General features: G+C 46.8%; 8 protein-coding genes across 8 annotated transcripts; 6 read left to right on the forward strand and 2 right to left on the reverse strand.

The window, feature by feature from the left end:
• Nucleotides 1-152: 152 nt before the first annotated feature.
• On the forward strand, nucleotides 153-1,713 carry EDB93DRAFT_1253578 (uncharacterized protein; the record flags this gene model as incomplete). The annotated part of the gene is made up of 7 exons (XM_041453478.1): nucleotides 153-280; nucleotides 331-442; nucleotides 500-646; nucleotides 704-1,163; nucleotides 1,218-1,358; nucleotides 1,412-1,578; nucleotides 1,633-1,713. The coding sequence occupies 7 exons, from the start codon at nucleotides 153-155 to the stop codon at nucleotides 1,711-1,713; spliced, it is 1,236 nt and encodes a 411-aa protein (XP_041304401.1).
• Nucleotides 1,714-3,533: 1,820 nt separating this feature from the next.
• Nucleotides 3,534-8,536, forward strand: EDB93DRAFT_1166813 (uncharacterized protein). Its single transcript, XM_041450216.1, has 18 exons — nucleotides 3,534-3,831; nucleotides 3,882-3,932; nucleotides 3,982-4,035; nucleotides 4,084-4,199; nucleotides 4,251-4,383; nucleotides 4,434-4,510; nucleotides 4,560-4,727; nucleotides 4,775-4,948; nucleotides 5,004-5,342; nucleotides 5,390-5,559; nucleotides 5,610-5,754; nucleotides 5,803-6,708; nucleotides 6,757-7,020; nucleotides 7,061-7,496; nucleotides 7,631-7,760; nucleotides 7,810-7,856; nucleotides 7,906-7,993; nucleotides 8,046-8,536. Exons 1-18 carry the CDS (start codon nucleotides 3,705-3,707, stop codon nucleotides 8,194-8,196), a joined length of 3,576 nt encoding a protein of 1,191 aa, XP_041304402.1. The 5' UTR covers nucleotides 3,534-3,704; the 3' UTR covers nucleotides 8,197-8,536.
• Nucleotides 8,259-9,304, reverse strand: EDB93DRAFT_757764 (uncharacterized protein). Its single transcript, XM_041457346.1, has 7 exons — nucleotides 9,243-9,304; nucleotides 9,153-9,179; nucleotides 8,997-9,098; nucleotides 8,679-8,948; nucleotides 8,514-8,627; nucleotides 8,444-8,462; nucleotides 8,259-8,389 (listed from the first exon to the last, which is right to left on the reverse strand). Exons 3-7 carry the CDS (start codon nucleotides 9,023-9,025, stop codon nucleotides 8,321-8,323), a joined length of 501 nt encoding a protein of 166 aa, XP_041304403.1. The 5' UTR covers nucleotides 9,026-9,098; nucleotides 9,153-9,179; nucleotides 9,243-9,304; the 3' UTR covers nucleotides 8,259-8,320.
• Nucleotides 9,305-11,040: 1,736 nt separating this feature from the next.
• On the forward strand, nucleotides 11,041-12,803 carry EDB93DRAFT_757852 (uncharacterized protein). Its single transcript, XM_041457347.1, has 12 exons — nucleotides 11,041-11,127; nucleotides 11,188-11,302; nucleotides 11,357-11,371; nucleotides 11,424-11,462; nucleotides 11,519-11,547; nucleotides 11,607-11,620; nucleotides 11,668-11,700; nucleotides 11,864-11,923; nucleotides 11,986-12,126; nucleotides 12,179-12,404; nucleotides 12,462-12,510; nucleotides 12,563-12,803. The coding sequence occupies exons 2-12, from the start codon at nucleotides 11,234-11,236 to the stop codon at nucleotides 12,752-12,754; spliced, it is 867 nt and encodes a 288-aa protein (XP_041304404.1). The 5' UTR covers nucleotides 11,041-11,127; nucleotides 11,188-11,233; the 3' UTR covers nucleotides 12,755-12,803.
• A 359-nt stretch (nucleotides 12,804-13,162) lies between these two features.
• On the reverse strand, nucleotides 13,163-14,095 carry EDB93DRAFT_1166836 (uncharacterized protein). The gene has a single exon (XM_041450217.1). It carries the CDS (start codon nucleotides 13,955-13,957, stop codon nucleotides 13,733-13,735), a length of 225 nt encoding a protein of 74 aa, XP_041304405.1. The 5' UTR covers nucleotides 13,958-14,095; the 3' UTR covers nucleotides 13,163-13,732.
• A 638-nt stretch (nucleotides 14,096-14,733) lies between these two features.
• Nucleotides 14,734-16,822, forward strand: EDB93DRAFT_1301950 (uncharacterized protein; the record flags this gene model as incomplete). The annotated part of the gene is made up of 15 exons (XM_041454697.1): nucleotides 14,734-14,788; nucleotides 14,847-14,879; nucleotides 14,931-14,950; nucleotides 15,005-15,019; nucleotides 15,072-15,110; nucleotides 15,167-15,195; nucleotides 15,255-15,268; nucleotides 15,316-15,344; nucleotides 15,396-15,408; nucleotides 15,450-15,455; nucleotides 15,507-15,566; nucleotides 15,629-15,769; nucleotides 15,822-16,050; nucleotides 16,104-16,152; nucleotides 16,205-16,822. The coding sequence occupies 15 exons, from the start codon at nucleotides 14,734-14,736 to the stop codon at nucleotides 16,394-16,396; spliced, it is 924 nt and encodes a 307-aa protein (XP_041304406.1). The 3' UTR covers nucleotides 16,397-16,822.
• Nucleotides 16,823-18,081: 1,259 nt separating this feature from the next.
• Nucleotides 18,082-20,145, forward strand: EDB93DRAFT_758245 (uncharacterized protein). The gene is made up of 14 exons (XM_041457349.1): nucleotides 18,082-18,219; nucleotides 18,280-18,338; nucleotides 18,392-18,424; nucleotides 18,476-18,495; nucleotides 18,547-18,561; nucleotides 18,614-18,652; nucleotides 18,709-18,737; nucleotides 18,788-18,801; nucleotides 18,849-18,881; nucleotides 19,038-19,097; nucleotides 19,163-19,303; nucleotides 19,356-19,584; nucleotides 19,640-19,688; nucleotides 19,741-20,145. Exons 2-14 carry the CDS (start codon nucleotides 18,284-18,286, stop codon nucleotides 19,930-19,932), a joined length of 909 nt encoding a protein of 302 aa, XP_041304407.1. The 5' UTR covers nucleotides 18,082-18,219; nucleotides 18,280-18,283; the 3' UTR covers nucleotides 19,933-20,145.
• Nucleotides 20,146-20,198: 53 nt separating this feature from the next.
• EDB93DRAFT_758367 (WLM-domain-containing protein) lies at nucleotides 20,199-21,667 on the forward strand. The gene is made up of 3 exons (XM_041457350.1): nucleotides 20,199-20,696; nucleotides 20,756-21,106; nucleotides 21,165-21,667. The coding sequence occupies exons 1-3, from the start codon at nucleotides 20,352-20,354 to the stop codon at nucleotides 21,444-21,446; spliced, it is 978 nt and encodes a 325-aa protein (XP_041304408.1). The 5' UTR covers nucleotides 20,199-20,351; the 3' UTR covers nucleotides 21,447-21,667.
• The last annotated feature ends 1,236 nt before the right edge of the window (nucleotides 21,668-22,903 follow it).

Below are 22,903 nucleotides of genomic sequence, written 5' to 3' on the forward strand. Positions count from 1 at the left end.
TCTCTTCATCTTGTAACTCTTCAATAGCAGAACCACTATATTCACGTCCTGGCGACTGAATACATACCGAGCAATAACCACAGTTGTCTTGCCTTTCGGGTATATCTGTACCCTAATCCATCATTTCACGTTATTCGCAGGTTTATCAAATCATGCTCCCCATTACCGAATTCCAGTTTGCGTTCTGCGGGATCGCAACCTTTGCGGCCACCTTCGGTTACGCATGTGCTCGTAGAGCCTCCTCCCTGAGCGCTCAACCAAGCCGCGTCGATGTCGAACCGTGAGTCACGCAACCCAGCCGAGTAGTAGTAATCCATAACGCGGACTCAGCGAGGAGAAGTCTCTCAAACGTAAGCTCGATGAATCAGATGCCGAATCCGAGGAAGAGCAGGAGAGACCCGTCAAAAGGAGCAGAACGCCTCCCAACGACCACGAGGAGGAAGTAAGTTTTAATCGAAGACGATGCTATTGTCTTCATTTGTTGAGCAACTTCTGCTAGGAGTGGGAAGTTGTCATCCCACCTCCTTCATATCAAGAGGCCCAGAACGCGGCACCCCATCCTGAACCACTTGTTCGACAAGAAGTGTCCACAATTTCTCAAGTTGGGATCGCGCAAGTCGAAGAAGTTGCTCCAAGCGTTGATGAGGTAAAGTTAAGATTCAATTTGATCGTGCACCAGATTACTCAAATTAATCTTCTGCAGCCGGCTCCAGAAGCACATATTCCATCGGCTATCGTTGTTAACGAAAATGTTCAGCCAGTCGAACCACAGGAGGCTGAGTCACAAACCAAGCATCCCGAGTATCAGTCACAATCATTGAGGACCAATGAGCCCAGTGAGCCTCGCCCCGTTACGCCGCTGCCGCCGGCTTCCAAATCAGTCACACTTGGGCCGAACATCACTGCATTCTCATCTTTCGCAAACACCAAATCTCCTTTCACCAAGTATTCCAACACTCCCTTCCCGTCATCTACATCAGCGTTCGCACCTGCTTGGAGATGCGGCGAATCTCGTACTCCAAACTTTCCTGTTGATAATGCACATGTGCCGTGCCCGAATGATAATGCGCTCTCGCCCTCTCCAAACGAAGTTGCTGAGACATCTTCAGCTGGTGCTCTAGGTGACCGTGCACAGGCATCCACATCATCAAAAGTATCATCACGTGCGTCACCGCCTACGGCGACGTGGCCACTTCATTAATGTATAGTATCCCTAGTTGTAACCGGCGAGGAAGATGAATCCGTCTCCTCCGAGCTCAAAGGTGTCAAAATTTTCATAAAGCGCGGACGCAAAGAGTTTACGAATGGTAACTTTGGGCATATCAAAGTCCTGACGCAGAACGAACGCACACGCTTGCGTAAGTCATCTTCCTTGCAAAATATCGGTATTGATCATGGTGCGGTGTATCAGTATTCAGACGGGACCCCCTGGGCCAGGTGTCGATGAATGTAGCCTTGCGGTCTGCGGTGCGGTGCCATTATGATACAGGGGAAAATATTCTCCGAGTCGTACTGATGGAGCAGGTCGCTGTTGAGGGAAAGGAACCGAAAGATGAGGTTGTGATTTATGCCCTCAAGGTAGGTAACAGAACTAAAAGCCAAGAACAATTTGGTTAATCGGTCAACATGCAGCCGGGGCGTGCATCGAAGGCCGACTTTAAGGTTTTTGCTGAAACGCTCTGCGCAAACGAGTCTCTCAAGGCGGCGATATAATCCCCCTTTCCCCTTGGAGGTCAATGGCAGATGTCACGTGTCATGTCGCAAGATGCTGGGCATCTTCTTTAGGACGCAATATGCGTTCGGGCAGTAAGTTGCATGACAGTATGTCAACAACTTTGCCACACGTGTAAAATTGGCGCAGTCGGTGAAAGGCCTCAGCACGTCCAGACCACTGAACAGTTATGGATATCCCGACATTGTATATTGAATACCCACTAAAGATTGTACGAATTTTCGCTTCGCAACACATATTCTAGGCAAGTCTGTATGTTTACTCTATAGAATCATGATTCCGGTGCGAGGTTGTCGGAGACTCGAGAAGATCGCGGCTACGGCATGGTCAGAATAGCGACAGATCACAGCGCTCTCAGGAAGGGTGTAATGTGAATCTCTGATACTCCACCACAGTTTACTTGTTAACAAATGAAACTTATCGTTCGAATGCTTAGCACGGTAAAACTGTGGTGCATTGTGGAGTGACGACTACCTGAGATGTGACGAATGTCATTTCACAATAATCTGAGCTTCGTAACCATGCTGTGTTTGTGAGAGCTTAAACCGTCATGAAAGACCGCTTCAGAAGTGTGGAAACTGAGTTTGTAGGGCACAACTGAACGTCCATTTCCGCAGCTACGTTTTCGAGAATAGGTGATCGAGGCCATTTAAGGCAGGTTCTTATCCTATTTAACTCATCAGACCTTTCAGATATTACCTAGAACGTCGGAGAAAATAACGCTTGCTTTTGTTCAAGGGTTGCCTGTATGGGGTGTGTCGTCAGTTCCAGTAGCGGCTTGATATCACCTTCCGCCATCCATCATATTTCCTTTGGAGTCGTTCGTTGGTTACGGCCTGTCAGGTTCACCTGGCAATTCTAATGAGATGCTGAGCAAGATAAAGGGATAGGGTGAAATAAATGGCTGAATTGACACAGCGTCTGAAATCACATCACAATTCCAGATGCTGTAATTCGTTAGCTCTGCAATTAAGAGCGGTGTTAATAGTTGGTTACCGCAAATGTGAGAGAAGACATGTATGAACGTGTCGAAGTAGAAGTCTCACAAGTTAATCGTCATGGGAGGGGGGGCGACCAACCTTGAAATGTATGCACTGAGCAGCTAAGTAAGTGTTAGTGCCCATCTGTTGTTGGAAAGCTTGAATGGAAAAACAATAACCACATCAGTCTTGCAAGGGGTGCTCCAACAACAACCTACCTGAGTTTGAGCGGGAAAGAAAAGTTGCGGTCGAGGGCGTCGTGCGCAGAAGTTTTTCTAGGAACTTGATCGGGAGGGAAATCAAACTGCGAGGAACTGAGAGACCACGTAAGACCCTCGACACAACCGCATAGTGCGTATTTGGTCAATTCCAGACACCGTATCTCCGAATTGTAGCCTCAATTGACACATACCTGTGCAGCATCTTAGGACTCCAAAATCACAAACATGACGTCTCTACCAGTTCACCTTGCAGGGGACAGGATACGGAATCCCAACCAGCAGCCCCAATCATACGTGTTCGACCATCTTCGGTGAAAGTGCGAACTATTGAGACCTTTTGCAGACCAGGAAGTTGTGTATTCTTTTTTTTTTATCGAATCCACTCGCGTTTGGGGCGCTGTGCAGGAAGCGTGAAAAGCTGATCGTCACAAATGATGATTATATCTCTTCGATTTCCTAGGTCAAATATATTGGACGAGGCACAGGAAAATAGTTTCGCATGTAGCTGAAGAATAGTACCAGGAACAACTTGTCAAGTTGGAAGCTCACTATACGGACTCGGAGGTCACATGATGTAGATGTGTCAGGTCACGGTGGTAGCTCGGGTAGCACTAGGCTAACTTGAAGACTGCCGCATCAGCATTTGAATGTGTTTTCTGTTGTTTCTCCTCAGCTTGCCTAGTGAGCGACTCGCAACCAGTACGCAAGTTTTGAGCGGTAGTTCAGAAGTTTCTCCATTCTCTTCATCTTGCTTTCTTCGCTCGCCACACCATGGCCCGCGGCTTCAAATCCCCCGCTGCTCAAGTACCACTACCTAAAGTGTCATTCATTGTTGTCCAGGATGATGATATCAACCAACCAGCTGGAGTGCACGACCTCCAAGCTAGATCTTACGGATGTATGCAATGTATATGCTTTGTCAAATCACTCGAGCTAACTCCTTCGCAGACAACGACTTCACCGAATTCCTAAGACCGGATCATTACATTCGATACATCGGTGAGCATGTTCACGTGTAATATATGTATTTTTATTTGACGCAAAATAGAGCCCCTCGAGAAAGACCTTGCCATTCAGGTTGAATATGACATGGACGACCAAGGTGGGCACACTCTTACCCCTCTTTCATTCCATTAATATGTTAGAGCAGATCAGGAATGGCTTGACGCAGTGAACCTTGAAAGGAAAAAGGACCAACTGAATGCGGTCACGTACGAGACGTTTGAGATTATCATGGATCGCCTGGAGAAAGAGTACTTCGACTTGGTATGCCCTTCCGTACCACATATAGGCTCCTTTCATTTTACCACTATGCAGACCAAGAATATACCCAAATCTGATTATGCCATGCCTTCGGAGGATTCGACTTGTGCCATCTGTGACGATTCCGAGGGGGAAAACAGCAATGCTATTGTATTTTGTGATGGTTGCAACCTCGCCGTTCATCAGGGTATTTCCCTCGAACCTTTGAACATATTAACTTCACTTATGTACCAACAGACTGCTATGGAGTCCCGTATATACCTGAAGGCCAGTGGTTATGTCGCAAGTGTACCGTCTCCCCAGAGAATCCAGTGGTGAGGGGGATGTTGAAAGGGCATGCATCTTTCACTAACGGATCTCCAGTCATGCATACTTTGCCCCAACGAGGGGGGAGCGTTCAAACAAACAGTATTCGGTGACTGGGCTCATCTTCTGTGTGCTATTTGGATACCTGAGACGCGGGTGGCAAATGAGGTATTCATGGAACCTATCACTGGATCTGACAGAATTCCAAAGCAACGCTGGAAATTGGTACATTTCTTCGCTTCATGTTCCTTTCGTTCATTGACACTATTCAGAAATGCTCAATATGTGGCATTCGCGAGGGCGCATGCATCCAATGTACAAAGAATTCATGTTTCCTGGCCTTCCACACAACCTGCGCTCGAAAGGAAAGGTTGCTCATGCCAATGAAGAGCTCGCAGGGGTCTGAGCCTGGTACGTTGGCATGCTATTGTGAGAAGCACCTTCCTGTATGCAATGTCTTCCCCTTTACACGGAAACGATCTATCTTACATTTCATTCCAGAAAGAGCAGCAAGATGCTCGCCTCAAAGCTCTTGCACAAGATGGACAGATGACTAGCCCCAATTCTAAGCTGTCCAAATCTGCTCGTGCATACGCCAAAACTTACAAGACTGGCCCACCGCTTGTGCCACACATCATTGTTGAACGCATCTTGAATTATATTACCAAGGTAAATGTGCGCAAGAAAAACGAATTTGTATACATGGTTTGTAAATACTGGAGTTTGAAGCGAGAAGCGAGGCGGGGGGCGCCACTGTTGAAGAGACTGCATCTCGAACCATGGACAGCGTCAAACGCAGGGAAAGTACAGACGGAAGAAGAAAAGACTATAAAACTAGAGGTTCGCTTTCCTTTATATTCCTTCTGCAATAGCTGATGTTCGTGCAGCACTTGAAAAAATTACGCGAAGATCTGGAGTCTGTTCGCGAATTGACGCTACAGACTCGCAGACGGGAGAGCCGGAAGCTCGCACAGACTGAAAGCATCCAGAAAGTGCTCGAGATCGCACTCTTCCCTCACGAGGCACTACTACGGCTTGCGTTTGAGAAAGTTCTTGCGTATGTAGTGCTCCAAGTCTTTACATTAAAACACTCTGACATTTCACAAGTCTTGACCGTCACAATCTCTTCAAGCATCCGGTGTCGAGGACGGAGGTCCCCGACTACTATGATGTCGTGAAAAGGCCTATGACCTGGGATGCGATCGATGCTAAGCTTGACCGTCATGAATACTGGGACCTAGAAGGTTTCAAGGTGAGCCATAATTGGGCTAGTTTCACGCTTCCGTTCACCATCTCGCAGAGTGACATCGAGTTGGTACTCTCTAATGCAATCCTGTACAACAAGCCTGGCACATCGTTCTACAAGACCGCACAAAGGATACAAATAAGCAGTCAACCCATCCTTCAGGAACTCACTTCTCTTGCCCACAATCACCCACCCCTTACTCCCCCTGACCCTTCTGACTCTTCCGTTCTTTCCCAGATGTCCATCGGAGACCTAGAACCTTTGATGGAAACACTCCAGCTACTAACGTCAACCCACGATATTCAAGATAACACCAATCTTCTTCTTCATGCCGATCCCATCTCATCACTATTCAACTTTGAACTTCCGCTCATGAAACCTCCACCGCCTCCTGCTCCTGTTCCATCTCCTGCGCCGCCTCCGAAACCCAAGGCGCCCAAAAAGAAGCGTCTTCTCAAAACCGTCGAACCTGGTCCTCTGGACACTTCCCCAGGTTTCCGTGCCCCGCGAACCCGCCGAGCTCTTGCAGCAGCTGCAGCTTTCGAGGCCGAGGCTGGCTTTGAACCCGAAGTTCAATCCACTGTCGAACCTGAATTAGGAGTAACTGAGGGCGATCAGAAAGCAGCTTTTGAACCACCGAAGAAACGACGCCGGCAGAGTGCATTGCCTGGGCAAGCAGAAACACCACCTATGGTTACAGATGTAGACAGCCAGGGATTATTCAAAATGTTCGATGCCGGATGGATTTTACCGACAGGACAGCGGAGGGGCGGACGCCAGCCCGTGGAGAGGGCTCCACTTCCACCGAAGAAAAAGAAGATGGGTGAGTTGATCTCCTCTGCTATTTTCTTAACTGATCGTCGTAATGAAGATCGTGGGACGTCGAGGTTGTCTGTATTCAGCACAAACGCATCGGATAATCAGACTCTAGACGAGATTTCTGGGCCTTCTGGTTTGTCTGTAGAAGAGAAAGTGGAGATGGATCTCAAATCTGCAGTAATGTCCGAGGCGAGTGCTACTGCCCTTGAGATGGTTGCGCAGGCAGAGTTAGGCCATGTCACCAATGAGGAGATAGAGGCATCCATGGCTCTTGATATTCCAGAGAATCATCAGGAGGAAGAAACGGAGAGGCGGCTACACCCAGAACTCGAACCTCAACCAGAAGTTCAACCGCAGGTAATAATCCAGCCGGAGGTAATAATCCAGCCGGAGCCAATAATCCAGCCGAAGCCAGTAATCCAGCCGGAGGTAATCATCCAGCCGAAGGTCACAGTGTCAGAAGAGGACAGGGAAGAAACACGATCAGAGTTAGGAAGCGCGGATAGCCAAGATCCCCAAACGACCAAACACGAAGATTAATGTCGAAAATGGGAAAATTGTCGTGGAGGAGTTAGATACGCCCAAACTTCGGCGGGAAAAAGCAAGGCAACGGAAAGCAGAAAAGGCAGCGGCCGCGGCCGCTGCTGCTGCTGCTGCTCAAGGCCTTCCGCAAGCCAAGGATGAGATCCCGAAAACCAACGTTGGGCCCACTCAAGATGATGTATCTGATTTATCTTCTCTGAGCGAGCTGGACAGTGATGCTGATGAGAAGCCTGCGACACGGGACGAGGCGACTACATCCAACTCCATACCCGAAGCAAGGCTCGTCGGAACGCGTCAACTGCAACGCGCGCCAGCCACTCTCGTAACCGCAGGAAAAGCGCTTGTTGTACTTGAACCGGGAAAACAGTTAGAGTGTGGAACTCTTGGTAGGTTGGCCGATAATTTCAAAGATACATCTCATCTGACGACGGTTCCTTATCAGTTTGGGCTAAAGCAGGTCAGATCTTGATAAATGGAATCCGGCAGTCTACAAACTCTTACTGGTGTTGATTCATATTAGATACGTATCCATGGTGGCCTGCAGTCGTTTGGGAACCAGATGACCCAGCGATTCCTGAGGACGTCAAGAAGAAGAGGCCTCAAGATAATTCTCATCACATCGTACAATTTTACGACCCCACAATGTCATGGTACACCTTCGAAACAGAGCAGTTGGATTTTTACTGATTATTAGAACAGGACATGGGTCACCATTGGCCATATGTTATTGTTGGGTGAGGATAATAGTAAGTGTCAATGAAGTTTTGTGTCTGTCGCCCCTGACTCTCTCATTAGCGGTGGATGCTTCTCTACTTTCGCCAACTTCGACGGTCCAAAAGTGGAAAACACCCAGGATTAAGAAACAATGCCGGGAAGCTTTCCAGTAAGTCTTCTCCTCATCCTTCATCTATCTCACAAGAACACGTTGCTTCCAGGCGTGCCTTAGCAGAGATGGAAACGGATGCAGATATACTTGCTCATGAAACGGGAGATATTGCGACGGAGGTCACAAGCTCTGATTCTATCAAGGAGCAGGGTTCTACTGAAGTTCATATGGTTATGCCAGTCGAGCAATCAGCTTCATGACCGGGGGCTTCTCTCTGTGCTTATCCGCGGATGAGTGAAGTTCAAAAGACTCAGACATGAATATGCTACAGAGGTATCTCGATTGTACCAAGTCCCAACCCGTAATCCAAGTTTTACATGTTTCTCAAAAGACTGCTGGGAAACACGTCGCCTTATGGAATGGCCAAGATTTCTTCTGATGATCACGGTCGCACTGTTGGTAAAACACGATGAGACATACAGAAGAAATAGATGTGCAGGTACTTGCATAAACAGCTATTTTGCAACTGTGGCGTAGTGAGATCCAGGTGTACTAAAGAATGAGAGCTTGATCATACCGAGAGCATTGCAAAAGCTTTGAGGTTCCGGACTTTCCACAGCCGTCAAAGCCACATTCATTGAGAGGCTTTTCACAGTGTTGTTTCAAGACATCTGCCATGATTCTTGTCTCCCTTGATTGAAATTTGTCACTACTTTTCTCGGCGATGAAATGAACAACTCACGGATCATCCTCCAGCTGCTTGAGGCAACGCGTGATCTGTAGCCTTTGGTACTTCCTATTCCATTCACGTAGTTTTGGGAGAAGGGCTTGTTTATCTTCCTCGCTGACGGAATTCGTGCCCTGCAGGGCTAAGAGGGTCGAGAGAAACTGGCACATTTCTACGATGTGCGCAGGATTTTCTGGAGCTGAATATGCAGTGGCCATGCGATGGGCTTGAGTCTTACACATCGATGTTTCAGCCGTGGTCAATAGAAACCTAGCAAAGTAAGGCCTGGAAACTATATAGTGAATATGAGACCAGTAGTCGAAGAGAATTTACAAGTATGCAACAACATTGAGCATTCTCATGGGTATGCTGAATGCTGCATCTTGCCCATTGTAGGCGTCCACGAGGGTTGGAAGATACTTGGCGCAAAATTCCCTGAAAAAGCCAGTTGGGTCAGCCAAGAAACTTGGCAGTGGCTGCTAAACGCACGAATTGATCACGCTTTGGGATGGATTCCTTTGGAGCAAACCAAGCTAATGTGCAGATGAGAAACGGCGAGAATGTTAGTAGTATACAAACCTGCTGATCGCCCGTCAATCCGCAGTACTCAGCCAGTGAATCTGCCGTGACGTTCAATAGTCCTTGCAAACCAGCTTGCATGCCAGACATCGTTAATACCACTGCAAAGACTAGAGTGACTCGAGGGAGATGGAGCAGTTCACAACCAGAAACAACGTGTAAGATGAGGGCATAGTAAGCAGGTCGCCGCACAGTCGATAGTCATTAATTTACGTAGTTCATCAGTACTTCAAGTTAGCGCACCTTTTGCCTTTCCCCTTGAAGTTCGGCTCGGAAATGACCGAAAGGGGTAACTCGTTACTTGGGTTTAGGATCTGGACTTTGGTCTAATTCAGAAGGTTCCCCCCCTCTCCCACTATGATACTAGGCCCTCCCAAAACCCCCAAACTACGCTACTGGTCCGGGCCATGGTCACCGTATACATCTGACTGGTCATCGGATGCGCTTGCAGTCATGTCCTGTACTCCCACTAGGTACATGGGCTCAGTAGTACTATTTCTAAACAGAACGAGAAGGTAGGGGTAGCTGTAGCCCCTTGACGAGAACTTTGCGGGTTCGAAGCCGCTGCCATCCCCGGTTCCTCCTGCCCTAGCTAACAGACTCTTATCCTAGGAGACAGGGTGACTGTAGCAGGTGTTAAGAACGTGGCCTGCTTCGCGATGTCTGATATGTACGTTGTAATTATGTTGATATCCACCACATTCGATTTTCGATGACAAAACTTTGATAGACATGTGCGAATCATCTTATCCCCCCACGCAACGTTCCTCACGGCCGTTACTCGTACCTTTTGCCACTGATCTTCCCTTTGATTCCTATGTAACTTGTAGTAGTTGAGCCATCGAGGCGTACCTGAGCGCAGATGTGACCAAATGTCAAGTGCGTTTTTCAAACTCCGTTTGACCTGGGACAGACCTTTTGCGTAAACTTCCAATTCGTTCACATTCTGATGAGCTTAAGTTGAAAGTACTCATCACATTCCGCTAGGAATTTGACAACCCAACCCAGAATCTTCTTGCAAGTGGGCTACATGTCAGAACGACGTTCGACGTTCGTGCATGTTGGGCTCACTGGATTTCGCTACCTCTGTGACAGCATGAGACCTCGCGCATATGACTTTGGCATGCTGGTTCCAAAATTAGGTTCAGGGTAGTACGGTTTGGAAGAGTTCACTAACTTCGAGTAAGTAAATCTGGGGTCAATTTTGTATATGCGTGCTCTTCTGATAATGCCGCAGCATAACAGTATTATTCCAGAGGTCCACATACGCTCATAGCTCATGGCCCTACCCTGCCTTCCAGATACTAGTGTACATCCCAAATAGCGGTTGTCTTCTTCAAGGCATCGTAACCATGTCTATCCAAGAGATCACTTTGCCGTACGGACTTCACCTGTTAAGGGCCTGCAAACGCTTCGCTTATTTTGAGGTTCGATCTTAGATCAAGTACTTGCTTGTCAAGGTTATATGAATGGTGTAACGCTTTGCAGCAGGGTAGATAAGCACCGCCCTTGCTACCCAAACAAAAGGGTCCGACAGGCCCAAGAAGCAGTTACACCCACCCGTGACGCAGGGTGACACATGAGTTGTCAGCCGTGTGATCATCGATATACTTTGACCTTTCCTTTGGACCTTGCTGTTGGTAGCGAACTATCGAGAACTGCAGCGCCGCAAGCTCCGCGCGATGTCATACAATTGTCATTAGGACATCGTAAGTTCACAACCCTTTCAAATTAACGGAATTCCGAAGGCCTGCCCTATAACTATTGTACGTTAGTGATAAGAACCCCATCCCTTACTCTTTGAATTTACCATTCGATCTGCACAGTTTCATGTCGGAACTAGAACAATATCTTTATGCTCTTGACTGGAATAACAACACGTCAGGTTCGTTGGTCTTGTCGGAGATGAATCACTGTGCTGAACTTCTGAGTCACCGTTTTTCAGTTGTAGTCATTACCCTGATATCCTATGAGTACAGTCAGTGGCTTTCATGAACCTTGCGGTGCGGCTGAGCGTAGTGTTAATGTTATCCTTCCTAGTGCTTCAATTCGAGAAAGAGGTACCGAGGAGTCCGTTTTGTCTTCGTCGATTACTCATGATCATATTATCGTAGGTCACGTTTGTTTGGGTTAGAGCTCAACCTCAACGAAATCAAGATCCGGAGCTGATTGTATATGCAGGAAAGACCATGGTCGATGATGACGTATCTATACCTTGCTGTGAGCTCCACCCTGCCAAAATACTTCGTGGTTTCCCATTTTTGTTGTGATGTCAGGTTCGATATCTGGGTATCTTGGTTGCAATGTACGTCACGGTGGTTATATCCTTTACATGGTACATTGTATCTTAATGTTGATGTCTAGGATTTCTGCCCTCTGTACGTGACATATGCCACCTGAGCTGTCATTTACTGACCAGCGCCAGGGGGAGGTCTATTATATATGCCTGAAGCAGTGAGTCTACCGATTCTTTCTTTAGAGAATTCTAGGTTGACCCTCGTTTAGCCGTACGTCAGAATTTCGTTTTACAGCTAGGCCTGATCTGCTGTTGACCTCCTGTTTAGTTGCGAGTACATCGTATTCAATCGAAATTAACTTTGCTTATCATGAAACTGAAATAGGTTATGCTATGTTTCTGTTGATGCAATGGGGTTTCTCTGTGTATTTTTGCGTGGCGGAAGGTAAGTCGTGGTCATATGCATACATCCTCACACTTTTGCGCGTACCCATTTCCCATTTGCAGTCATTCTCATCTGGCGTCTATACGCCCTATACAACCAATCCAAGGTCTTGCTTTATGTTCTCCTGGGATTTTTCCTACCTATCGTCGCACTCTATATAGCAGTGGATGTATTTTTATGGAGTCGACCCTCAGCGATCTCAAGTGAATTTCTACTTCGATCGAATTCTGTGCGAGCTGATGCCTTGGTGCGTAGTGCAAGAAATAATAACTCCAAACATCAAGTACTGCACGGCTTTTTTCCACATCGGGCCTATGCCAGCAGTATATACTGCCATCCCCGTCATATGCTATGATATCTTCCTCGCTGTTCTCGCCATTTTCGCCCTCGGGAAACACCTAAAGGAGCGGAAGGAACTTCAAATGAAGCCTAACGCCTATGTAGTCGTGATCGTCCGATATCATGTGATATACTTTGTCCTGTATGTTCTTCTTCGTTTGTCGTGTTCTCTTGAAGTATTTATTGAGTTTCACGCTAGGAATTTGGCAAATCGAATCTTCATAGCGATATTGTGGGCCCACCTTCCGGTATGATATCACTTGATTCTAGAGAGATGCGCTCTAATGCAGACATGCACAGACGGTAGTGACGAATCTCATACTCATGTTCAACGATATCGCACCGTTTATTATCGTCCCACGTCTTATCATCAGCATTTGGGAAACGCATGCTAACGACAACTGTGTACGTTTCAGTACGACATTTCTGGATTGCGTCTGTTGGACTTCGCCACAGCCATTGCAGCAGCACGAGGCGGACTCGTGCGTATGATGTTGCAACTTTCGGAAGGAGATATCCTCCTGTCAGACTCGGACTCACGTACAAGAAAAATTCTCCAATGCTAGATACTACATCTAGTACATTGTTGCTACGGCGACCAAGAAAAACAAGATACATCAATAGGGTGGTTCACCCGTAGTTGTGGGTTATCATGTAGATATATCAATCGCGTTTCTCTGCATCGGAAAAATCCTTGTACAGTGTAATATATGGCAATGTACATCACTATCCAACCACCACAGCATGGCCACGGTGTGGACGAGAATCAAGAACCGGACCATAGAGAATCTCTGTGGTCTAGTTCGTTCTGAACCCGGACCAAACCCCAAAGTTTTCAGTAGAGGTTCCCTTCATCTAACGAGTTTTGGATGGTATAGGAGACAGTTGACAAGGAAGAGGAACTTGGAAGAGCATTAATATTGATTTGAATATGAGGTACATATGAGGAGCATTCTTTGATCTCATGCACGTATCTATGCTCCTAATAGCCATAGCTTTCAGCATCGTGATGTCCGGTCCGTTAAACACTGATGGCTAGCATTTCGTCTTTATCCGTCCCACTCCACTGAATATTGATGGTCTTTGTCTTGAACAGAGATCCAAAATTCCCAAGATGCAGGATGGAAAAGTCGATTCATGACCTGGAGCCGGGCCAGCACTATCCTTCGTATTCAAGTTCGCCTTCACTGCTCTTGAGTTTAACGAGGATTCCTAGTTTGGATAAGCATTTGTATACTAGGTAGTCGTCGAGATGGAAGGGGTCTGCGTATCTTACGGTAGAGCCTGTTATGCTTTGGAGGGAAAGTTTCGTGGTGTGGTGGGGTATTCCATATACGTGAGCGTTGAAGAAGGTTATGTTTAAGGGCTTGTGGGTGTTGTCGCGTTGATGGTGAGTGTGGGACGTACCTCTCGGTGTGCAAGCTGGTTGCAAATTGCAATTGAGCCAGAAGTGGCCATCACGATGGCGAATTATGCTTCTACTTTCGTTTCGTTCCCTAGGCTTGAGTTCGAGAGGCTGCCAAAACGAGGAATCATCACCTCATAATCTCTGCGCAGCAGTTGCAACATCACAGGCCTATTGATGGCATGGACGAATTGCAGGTACCACATGTAAGGGAACAACAAGTAAGTGAGAAAAACGACATGAGATATCGAACGCGTCCGATGATTGTGCCAGCTGTGTCCAGGAACCATGACCCACCACGGCAGTTACACAACACCTCAGAAAATATGCTGCCCGTATACGATCAGTCGACAGGGTAGATATGGGACCTTCCCATGATGTCAGAGTAGCTGCCGTTCATTTTCCAGCCTCAGGGACTGGAACAGAACAATCATCATGATCTTATGTGCGAATTTACTGAATGAGGAATGCTCACGGGCAGCGCCGGCGGAGTTGTGGACGTATCCTGTCCACATCGTGGTCACTCAGGCTTGTCTTCCTCGAAAGCATCGTAATCATGTCTATCCAAGAGATCAATCTGCCGTACGGACGTCAAGATGTAAAATGCCTCGATCCCAGGTCATGCATTTGCTTGTCAAATTATATGGATGGTGGTGGGACGTTAGCTTCATCCAGCACAATATTAATGCCGGGGCAGATAAGCACCGCCCTTACCACCTAAGCAAGAGGGTCGAACAGCCCATCAAGCACTTACTTATAGGCTGATAACCACCCGTGATGTAGGGTGACCCTTCAAGTTGTCAGCGTGTGATCATCGATGTGCTTATGATCTTTCCATTGAACTTTTCGTCGGTGTGAATTATCGAGGACAGTGATTCACTACATCAAATGGAAAGTGCGCCACCACAAGCTGGATACGATGTCGTACACTTTTCATTTGGACACCACAAGTTCACAGCCCTTACAAGTTAACGAGATGTAGGCTGCCCTTTAAGTATTGTGCGTTGGTGAGAGTCAGCAGCCCATCCCTCACTCGTTGAATTCGCCATTTGATCTGCACAATTTCATGTCCGAACTAGAAGAATTTATCTATGATCTTGATTGGAATAACAGCATGTCAAGTTCGTCGTTCAACCTTGTTAAAAGTGAATCGTTGTGCTGAACTTTGTCGTTTTCTAGTTGCAGCCATTACTATAATATCTTATGAGTACAGTCAGTAGCTTTCATGAACCTTGCGATGCAGCTGAGCGTAATGTTACCTAGTACTTCAGTTCGAGAAAGAGGTACCGAGGAGCTCGTTTTGCCTTCGTCAATTACTCATGATCATATCATCACAGGTCACGTTTGTTTGGGTTAGAGCTCAACTTCAATGGAATCACGATCCAGAACTGACCGTATATGCAGGCCAGAGAGTGGTCAGTGATGAAGTATCTATACCTTGCTGTGAGCTCCGTCCTGCCAAAGTGCTGCATGGTTTCCCATTTTGACTGCTATGTCAGGTTCGATATTTCGGTATTTTGGTTGCAATGTACGTCGCGGTGGTTGTATACTCCAGATGGTGCATTGTTTGTTGACGTTGACGTCTAGAATTTCCGCCCTCTGTGCGTGATGTATGTCAACTGAGCCGTCATTTACTGATTAGCGCCAGGGGGAGGTCTATTTTATATGCCTGAAGCAGTAAGTATATTAATTCTTTCTTTAGAGAATTAGAGGTTGACTAAGATCCAGCCGTACGTCGGAAGTTCGTTTCACAGTTAAACGTGATCTGCTGACCTCCTTTAGTTGTGAGTGCGTCGTATTCAACTAAAACTAGCTTTGCTCATCATGAAATTGAAATAGGTTATGCTACGTTCCTGTTTATCCAATGGGGCACTTCTCTATATTCTTGCTTGACGAAAGGTAAGTCATCGTCATCTAGCAACATTCTCGCACCTTTGCTCGTACCTATCTGATATTTATAGTCATTCTCATCTGGCGTCTATACGCCCTATACAACCAATCCAAGGCCTTGCTTTATGTTCTCCTGGGGTTTTTCATACCTATCGTCGCGCTCTATATAGCGATGGATGTATTTCTGTGGAGTCGTCCCTCAGCGGTTTCAAGTGAGTTTCTACTTTGATCGAATTCTTTGCAAGCTGATGCCTTGGTGCGTAGTGCAAGAAATAATAATAAGTCCAAAAATCAAGTACTGCGTGCCTTCCTACCACATCGGACCTATGGCCGCGGTATATACTTCCATCCCCGCCATATGCTATGATATTTTGCTGGTTGTTCTCGCCATTGCCGTCCTCGTAAATCACATAAAAGAACGCAAGGAGCTTGAAATGAAGCCTAACGCCTATGTAGTCTTGATCGTCCGATATCATGTGATATACTTTGTCCTGTAAGTCATCCTCCATCTGTTGTTCTCTGAAAGCACTCATTGAGTCACGCTAGGAACTTGACAATTCAAATATTCACGGCGATATTGTGGGCCGACCTTCCGGTATGATCTCTCCTGACTCTAAAGAGATTTGCTCAAATGCAGGCATGTGCAGACAGTGGTGATGAATTTTATATTGTTGTTCTACGATACCGCACCATATATTATCGTGCCGCGTTTCATCATGAACATTTGGGAAACGCATGCCAACGACAACTGTGTGCATGTCAGTACGACATTCGAGGATTGCGTCTGTTGGACTTCGCCACCGCAATTGGAGCAGCACGAGATGGATAGGGGCGTATGATGTTCGCTCAGGCTCTCATCCTAACAATATCCGCTGATCTCTCGTGGGACAAGTAGTCTAGGACCCAATGTTTTTGTGTAACTATGTAACATCACGTCCACGAAGTATCAGTGTATATTTAACTTGTGTTCCATAGCTAGTGTAAATCGCGGCCTAATATGACTTACTTTTTAGAGGACTCGATATGCTCTTGACTCCAGCTTTAAGAATGCTGTGAATATCATGTTATAGTTACACAGCGCCGTAGGCCACCGTCCCCGAAGATAAGGCGCTGCCAGGTAGTACACGAAACTTGTGCCCACACCCTTGAGATCCCAGTTAAATGACATACACTAGCAGGCGGGTGGCCTCACACTTCCAGGTATCCATATACAGCCGCAGTCATGCCAAAGTCCATACTTAGCGCCTCGTCGTTTAGCGTCAAGTGTATGCAGTGCAATTGTTACAGTTGCTGCAAAGAGTTGGCTAGTTGAGTGCAACACAGGCGGAGTCGGGGACTGGCAGGTCACCAGTCACCGCCAATCAGAGTCGCAGCAGAATGGAAATTCCCCGACTTAGTACAGTATGAGTGGTTCGGCCGGAAACTCCACTACGGCAGACGTGATTTTTGGCTCTGTCACACCTCAACATAGGCTCGTGACCAGCCTGGCATATACTACCACGGATGCATCGATGAACGAGTGGTGTTGGTCGATCTCGGAGTGGCGTGGCAGGGCGGAGCGAGGAGTTTGAAGTTTGATAGGTGCCGGTTGTGCTGAAGGTAGTTCCGATCGTACAAGTTATGCGTCTGCTCTCGCTCAGATTGAATGATTTCTGTACGACCTTTATCGCTCGCTGCTTGAGAAAAAATTGAGAATCTCCAACGGACTTTACGAGTGCCCTCTCAATGACACAACATCAGCAAGTTCTCGAGGCTTTCTCGTGACTCGATCTTCTTTCCCAAGGATCACAGCGTCCAAAATTGTTCCAGCTCAGATGCCTCATGTCATTACTTTCTCGAGACATGTTGCCCTAATCATTTATTAGTGCTCTGGCGCGATGTACTGTTGTATTTGAGAGGATACTGTACTTTTCACGGTACAGACGAAAGTTGACAAGTAATGATACCCAAAGCGGCATACCGGCATCTGCCAAATTCAAACTCCTCGCTTCGCCTGCCAAATCACTCCGAGATCGACCAGTCTGACTACCGAAGTTGTGGTAGCCAATAGTACCTAAGAGGATTGTCATTTACTTACACTCATGACTCACGACTCACCCCTCTCGAGCTCCCTCCCTATTGCCGCTCTCCTGCTCCCCCGGCCGCTCCCACCTTGAGGGTCAGGCCGTCATTTCTGTTCAGGTTACTCATATCAGATGTCAGATAGGGTACTACTTCCCCACTCGCGGTTGTCTTCCTCAAAAGCATTCAAGTAACCATGTCTGATCACTTTTCCATGCGGACATTTGACAACATATATATAAAGGGTCTGCAAATGCTTCGCTTATTTGTCAAAGTTATATGGATGTACTTAGGACCTTATTTGATGTTCCCCAGCACATATCGGGGTAGACAAAGTAGTACCCCTTTGTCACCTAAGCAAGAAGGTTCGACAGTTCAACTTGAAGCAGTTATATGCTTATAGCCACCGGTAACAAGTTGTCAGCCATGTAATCATCGATATAATCTCCACCATCCCATTGGACCTTTTCGTTCAGGACATCAAATGGAAAGGGCGGTGGCGGCGGCGGAAGCTCGACGCGATGTTGTACGATTTTCATTAGGACACCACAAGTTCACAGCCCTTACATTTTAACAAGATTGGGCCTGTCCTATAAGTATTGTACGTTGATGACCATCAGCCCATCCCTCACTCTTTGAATTCGCCATTTGATCTGCACAGTTTCATGTCGGGACTAGAAGAATCTCTCTATGCTCTTGACTGGAATAACAAGATGTCAAGTATGTCAGCCTTGTTGGAAATAAATCATTGTGCTGACCTTCGTCGTTTCCAGTTGCAGTCATTACCATGGTATCTTATGAGTGCAGTCAGTAGCTTTCATGAATCTTGCAGCACAGTTGAGCGTAATGTTATCTAGTACTTCAGTTCGATAAAGAGGTAACGAGCTTGTTTTTTCTTCGTCGATTGCTCATGATCATACCATCGTAGGTCACGTTTGTTTGGGTTAGAGCTCAACCCCGACGTAATCAAGATCCGGAACTGACTGTATATGCAGGGAAGACCGTGGTCAATGATGTCGTGTCTGTACCTTGCTGTGAGCTCCAACCTCCCAAAGTGCTTCATGGTTTCCCATCTGTGTTGTTATGTCAGGTTCGATATTTCGGCCTTTTGGTTGCAATGTACGTCACAGTGGTTGTATCCTTTACATATGTTGACGCTGACGGTCTAGAATTTCCGGCCTCTGTATGTGATGTATACCAACTGAGCCATCATTTACTAATTAGCGCCAGGGGGAGGTTTATTCTATATGTCTGAAGCAGTGAGTCTATCGATTCTTTCTTTAATTCTAGGTTGACCCTCATTCAGTCGTACGTCACAAGTTCATTTCACAGTAAACGTGCTCTGCTGACCTCCTGTTTAGTTGTGAGTGCATCGTATTCAACTGAAACTAGCTTTGCCCATCGTAAAATTTGAAATAGGCTATGGTACGTTCCTGTTTATGCAATGGGGTATTTCCGTATATTCTTGCTTGACGAAAGGTAAGTCACAATCACTGTATACCTACATTCTCACACCTTTGCGCGTACCCATTTCCCATTTGCAGTCATTCTCATTTGGCGTCTATACGCCCTATACAACCAATCCAAGCCCATACTTTATGTTCTACTGGGGTTGTTGCTACCTATCGTCGCGCTCTATATAGCGATGGATGTATATCTATGGAGTCGACCCTCAGCGATCTCAAGTGAGTTTCTACTTTGATCGAATTCTGTGCAAGCTGATCCTTTAGTGCGCAGTGCAAGAAATAATAATAACCCCGAACATCAAGTACTGCACGGCTTTCTTCCACATCAGGCCTATGTTCGCGATATATACTTCCATCCCCGCCATATGCTATGATATTTTGCTGGTTTTTCTCGCCATTGCCGTCCTCGTAAAGCACCTGAAGGAACGGAAGGAAATTAGAATGAAGCCTAACATCTATATAGTCTTGATCGTCCGATATCATGTGATATACTTTATCCTGTAAGTCATCCTTCGTCTGTTGTGTTCTCTGAAAGTATTCATCGAGTCACACTAGGAATTTGACAATTCAGATCTTCACGGCGATATTGTGGGCCAACATTCCGGTATGATCTTCCGTGATTCTAAAGAGATGTGCTTTAATGCAGGCATGCGCAGATGGTGGTGATGAATTTCATACTGTTGTTCTACGACACGGCACCATATATCATCGTCCCACGTCTTATCATTAACATTTGGGAAACGCATGCCAACGACAACTGTGTGCGTGTCAGTACGACATTCGAGGATTGCGTCTGTTGGACTTCGCCACCGCAATTGGAGCAGCACGAGATGGATAGAAGGGTATGATGTTCCAAATTGAGACAGGGGTCAAGTGAAGTTCTTCGCTCAGACTCTTGTCTCAACAATCTTCCTTGATATCTCATGGGAGCAAGTAGTCCAGGGCCCAATGGTTTTGTGTAACTATGTACCATCATGTCCACAAATTATTAGTACATATTTAGCTTGTATTTCATAGCTAGGTGTAAATTGCGGCCTAATATGATTTATTTTTTAGAGGACTCGAGAGTCGATACCTACTACTGCTCGTTCACGTGTTGTGCCCTTTCGTTTTCCCAGTGAGGCAGTGACCGGTGACCGGCAAGCAGTTTGAATTCGGCGCCGGTAGCCTGTGCAACTTCAGCGCTTTTAGTCAGCTTGAGCAGGCTGGTCCCGTCGGCCTGATTGCAGCTTGACCAACAACTATCACCAGATAACCGAATGAAACTATGTCCCATGAAGATATCACGATGACCATTACCTTTCGTGGGACATCACACACTGTTTCCCTCCCCAATGACGCCCCCCTTTCTGTTCTCCACTCCCGTCTCGAGCTCCTCACTTCTGTTCCACCATCATTACAGAAACTCATTTATAGAGGAAAGAAATTTCAGCATCGACAGGAGGACTCAGATCCAGAACCCACGATCGTCCAAGCAGGTCTTCGCAATGGCATCAAAGTGCAGATGCTTGGCTCGACAGCAGAAGAACTCGGGCAGCTGAATGCAGCTGACTCGGCACATCAGAAGAAAGAGCGAATCCTTAGAGAGAGGATGCTGAAGCCACAGGTCAAGGTATGTCCTGATATTCGTTCTTATCATCAAGGCCATCAATCACGACGAGAGGCAATTAGCTTCGTTCGACAGGATCATCGTCTACTTCTTCACACCAGTACCGCTTTCACCGTATAGAACCGCTCAGTCATTTGCCGCGACCTGAAACAGCGACGGAGTGTCTCACGACGCTTTCAAAGGACCCTGCAGTCCTACATGTCATGCAGAAGCATCATTTTTCTGTGGGCTTGCTTACCGAGCTTGCACCACATGAGCATCCGGGACTTCTGGGTCTTAATGTCGGGAGTGGAGCTACCATCAAGCTGCGAATACGGCTTGATACATATGATGGGTTTCGTCCGTACTTGGAGGTCAGGCGCGTGTTGTGCCATGAGCTGGCTCACAATGTGTGGGGCGAACATAACAATGATGTGAGTCGCAACCTCTAGTTTCTAATACCCTATTCACATCACGGTCTTGTAATGCTAGTTTAAAGAGCTGAATTCTCAGCTCAACCGCGAGGTTGCAGAATTTGAGGCTGCAGCAAGAATAGGAACACATGAACTTTCTGATTTACGAGATACCTATCAGCCGTCGTCGGATGAAGAAGTAGAGGCACTTATTCATGTTCTGGGAGGAACAGGCCTTCGAGGTAACGATACCATGGAAGACCGTCGGATAAGGGCTGTGGAAGCTGCCACATTGCGCCTTAGGAATGAAGAACTAGAACGGAGTTGTGGGACTTCTGGACCGCAGAAGCAATCTGGATGATAGCTGAGTCAATGTTGATCAGGCTAGGGATAGTGGTTTAAATCTGATGACGGTTCACTTCTGGGCTAGTATGCTTGCATGTGCTCTCGAACCCTGTGGTCCGAGAATGACAGTCTCGCATTTTCACCCAATGAATTAGAAGGTTGTCAAGCATTCCTTATAATAAATATTCGCTCGTGTAACGTAATTGGCTGACGGGTTTGCACGTATGAATATGCGCTCCTTCAGGAGCGGCTGGTATTTCATTGCTCGTATACTGCAAGTGTCTCCAAGATGCTCTAAACTTCCGGTGTGTCTGGACTCCCTGCTACAGTGAAATTCCGATTGGCTTAAATGAAGAGTAGGGGCAGGCTGACTGTGCATCTCTGCAGACTCTACCCGTCAACAATCTTCATCAACTGTCCTCCTTTCGTATCCATGCCCCAATTATCAGGCCATTGCTCAGTATGTGTGATGCCATGAACTCGTACGTGTATTTTCGATTTGTTGTTGTCCCGCTGCTCATCCTTGCCTTCCGTAGTTGATCAAGGTCGGGACGAATTGATAGATGTGTGACGGTTGCCTTGATGCCGTGATGGAGCAGTGATATTCAGAGCGATTGATGTATTGAAACACTACCACAGGCTTGAAATGCCACGAGGAACCAAATTCGAAGCTTGGTTGGGGACGCTTTTTGAGCATCCTGCGTTCAAGAAGATTTGAGAGTTGTATCTAGTCAGTTACGAGCGGTGAGTGCATGTTTCTGATGGGGACGGGGTGACGTACATGTCTTGTAGATACGCATTCAATCGCCCGAACATGAGTTGGATGGCTAATGCGATTGATAGCGCAAGTAGGTTACCTTGAGCGAGATACGCAGTAATCTGATGACTCTGTACGAACTCGAACATGAATGCATTTGCAAAGTTAATAATACAGCGCTATGAGGTCTCGACTGTTTGTGCTGCGGGAGATGAAAGTTGGTCGAAGGGAAATTCTGTATGTATACTAAATTCTCAGTATAGGAAAGCATGATAAAGTGCATAATCGTTTGGAGCTACAATGTTGCTAATCGGAGCGCTGTTATTCACGAAGGAGTGAGGGTAGGATAACTCATCGACGGAAATCCTTCGCCTTTCCAGCGAACGTCAAGTTCCCCTGCGCAGAAGCAGAAGACCATTGCACCACCAAGAACTGCATTCTAGAAAACGACTCAGCCAACTTCCTTAGCGGTGTTGTCAGCAAGTGGCGCACATCCGGGAAGAGCGGCGCAAGGGAAGGAGGTGCACAAAGCGAGATCCAAGTGCGTAGGTGACAGTAACAGCGACGAATATTGGACATGAGACGGGTGAGACATGGATGTGCGGAAAAAGAGAGCCGAATTGAGGGTGCGCGTGCCACACATCTTCCATCCTTCATGACTGATGCGAAGGAGGACGACGAAGACCAATGAAAAATCCGCAGCAGTTCACTCCACA

Source organism: Suillus bovinus (assembly GCF_016758785.1).
Source record: "Suillus bovinus strain UH-Sbo-P2 chromosome Unknown EDB93scaffold_61, whole genome shotgun sequence".
In the NCBI taxonomy this organism is placed as follows: Eukaryota; Fungi; Basidiomycota; class Agaricomycetes; order Boletales; family Suillaceae; genus Suillus; species Suillus bovinus.